General features: G+C 31.1%; 1 protein-coding gene across 1 annotated transcript; it reads right to left on the minus strand.

Moving 5' to 3' along the window:
* Positions 1–198: 198 nt before the first annotated feature.
* Positions 199–1,455, minus strand: LOC106750476 (piggyBac transposable element-derived protein 3-like; the record flags this gene model as incomplete). Its single annotated transcript, XM_014630853.1, has 4 exons — positions 1,329–1,455; positions 642–821; positions 426–527; positions 199–358 (listed from the first exon to the last, which is right to left on the minus strand). Coding segments are annotated over exons 1-4 (569 nt in total), but the record flags the coding sequence as incomplete, so codon positions are not given.
* Positions 1,456–1,674: the final 219 nt, after the last annotated feature.

Here is a 1,674-nt window from a genome sequence, read left to right on the forward strand (position 1 = left end):
CAACTGATGATTGAAGTGGTGTTGCTCTAAATAATATTTGCTAATATCCGTAGCAAATTCTTTTATTCCACGCTTTTTTCAGGGTTGACAGTGTTACATAAAACCGTAGCATTTGTAATAGCAGCTTGTACTATTCTCACAAAAATTATCCACGTCCATTTTTTAGATCGAATAATGGGCAAGATGCTATTACAATACTTGTCGTGTAAGTCAACTCCACCCATGTATTTATTGTATACTGTAAATGCATTAGGAAATGGTAGAACTCCTTCCTTTTTTTCTTCCTTATTATATCTGTTTACATTACTTTGTGGAGTGATACCAGCTGCGGTTGATAGTATAGAAACTGGTTTTGAATCTTGAACAGTGATAAAATTGATTCCACTATTTTTATCATGTTGCACTACATAAGTACNTATAAGTACCTCTATGTGCCTTTTTCTCTAAAACGTTTGTCACACTTACTCTGTTTTCCCTTACTTTACAGGTTGCTTGAAGTCCTATTTTTTTCAAATGGACTAGTAAATCTGGAGAACAGAATAAGTTATCAAAATAGACATGAAATTGATAAAGTTTGCGAAAAGAAGTATTTTTTAATAAATTTTCAAGTATATGCAGAAAAACTCTAATTCCTAATGCACATTTAGATAACTTGTCAACTTCCTCATTCTTTCCACAATAGATATCAAAATTAAAAACATATCCATTCACGCTACACAAGCCCCAAAGTTTTATACCAAATCGTATCGGCTTAGATTTTATAAATTGCTTTAATTTACATCTACCGTAATACTTGACCATCATCTCATCGATTGACAATGCTGTACAAAACAAACCAAATCTTATTAAATCCTTTTTGAAAATTTCCACTGTTGGTCGAACGCGATAAACTTTATCTGAGTCATTTTTATCTTCCAATTTGCAAAATTTCAGTTTACTTTTTATTAGTTCGAAAGTACTTCGACTCATAGATCTGGTAACGATATCACATGTCAAATACGGATCTGTCGACCAATAGTCTCATTGCGATTTTCTCATATTATATGACGATAAAATTATAATGCCAAGAAAAATATTTAGTTCTCTCAATGATAAATTGTAGCCATTTTCTTTCGTAGCTTCAATGAGATATGTTTTTAATTTTGAGGAAACAAAAAATTCGAAGATTTTAGGAGAAGAACTTCTTGAAATCAAGTTTTTATCTGAAGTTGAGAGTAATATATCACTTGTGAGAAAGTTCGTATACATTTCTTCTCCGTTTACCCAATCAAAGTCATGATTTTCTTCTAACTTTTTTTGAGAGTTATTATATTTATCATATATATTACTATATGAAGAACTAGGGAATATTGAATCAAACGATGTTGAATAGCTTTCGTTTAGTTGAATATCATCATCATCATCCGAATAATCATTTTCCGACTCTCCAAAATCATCTGGATCGGGGATAAACATAACAGTGATTTACATTTTCTACAACTTCAAATGAAGGTCTCTTTGATCTTTTTCTACTGGAAGTCCATGATGAACATTCTTCAGGTGGATTTTCTTTTCTTTTTGGCATCGTCACTTTGAGATTCGAAATTTTTAAATAAAGGAACGATGTCACAATAATAGATTATTTCTCACAATAATTGATTATATCTAGATTTTCTATGTTGATGAAGGAGTCGA

Source organism: Dinoponera quadriceps, unplaced genomic scaffold (assembly GCF_001313825.1).
Source record: "Dinoponera quadriceps isolate SergipeBrazil2010 unplaced genomic scaffold, ASM131382v1 scaffold5875, whole genome shotgun sequence".
NCBI lineage: Eukaryota > Metazoa > Arthropoda > Insecta > Hymenoptera > Formicidae > Dinoponera > Dinoponera quadriceps.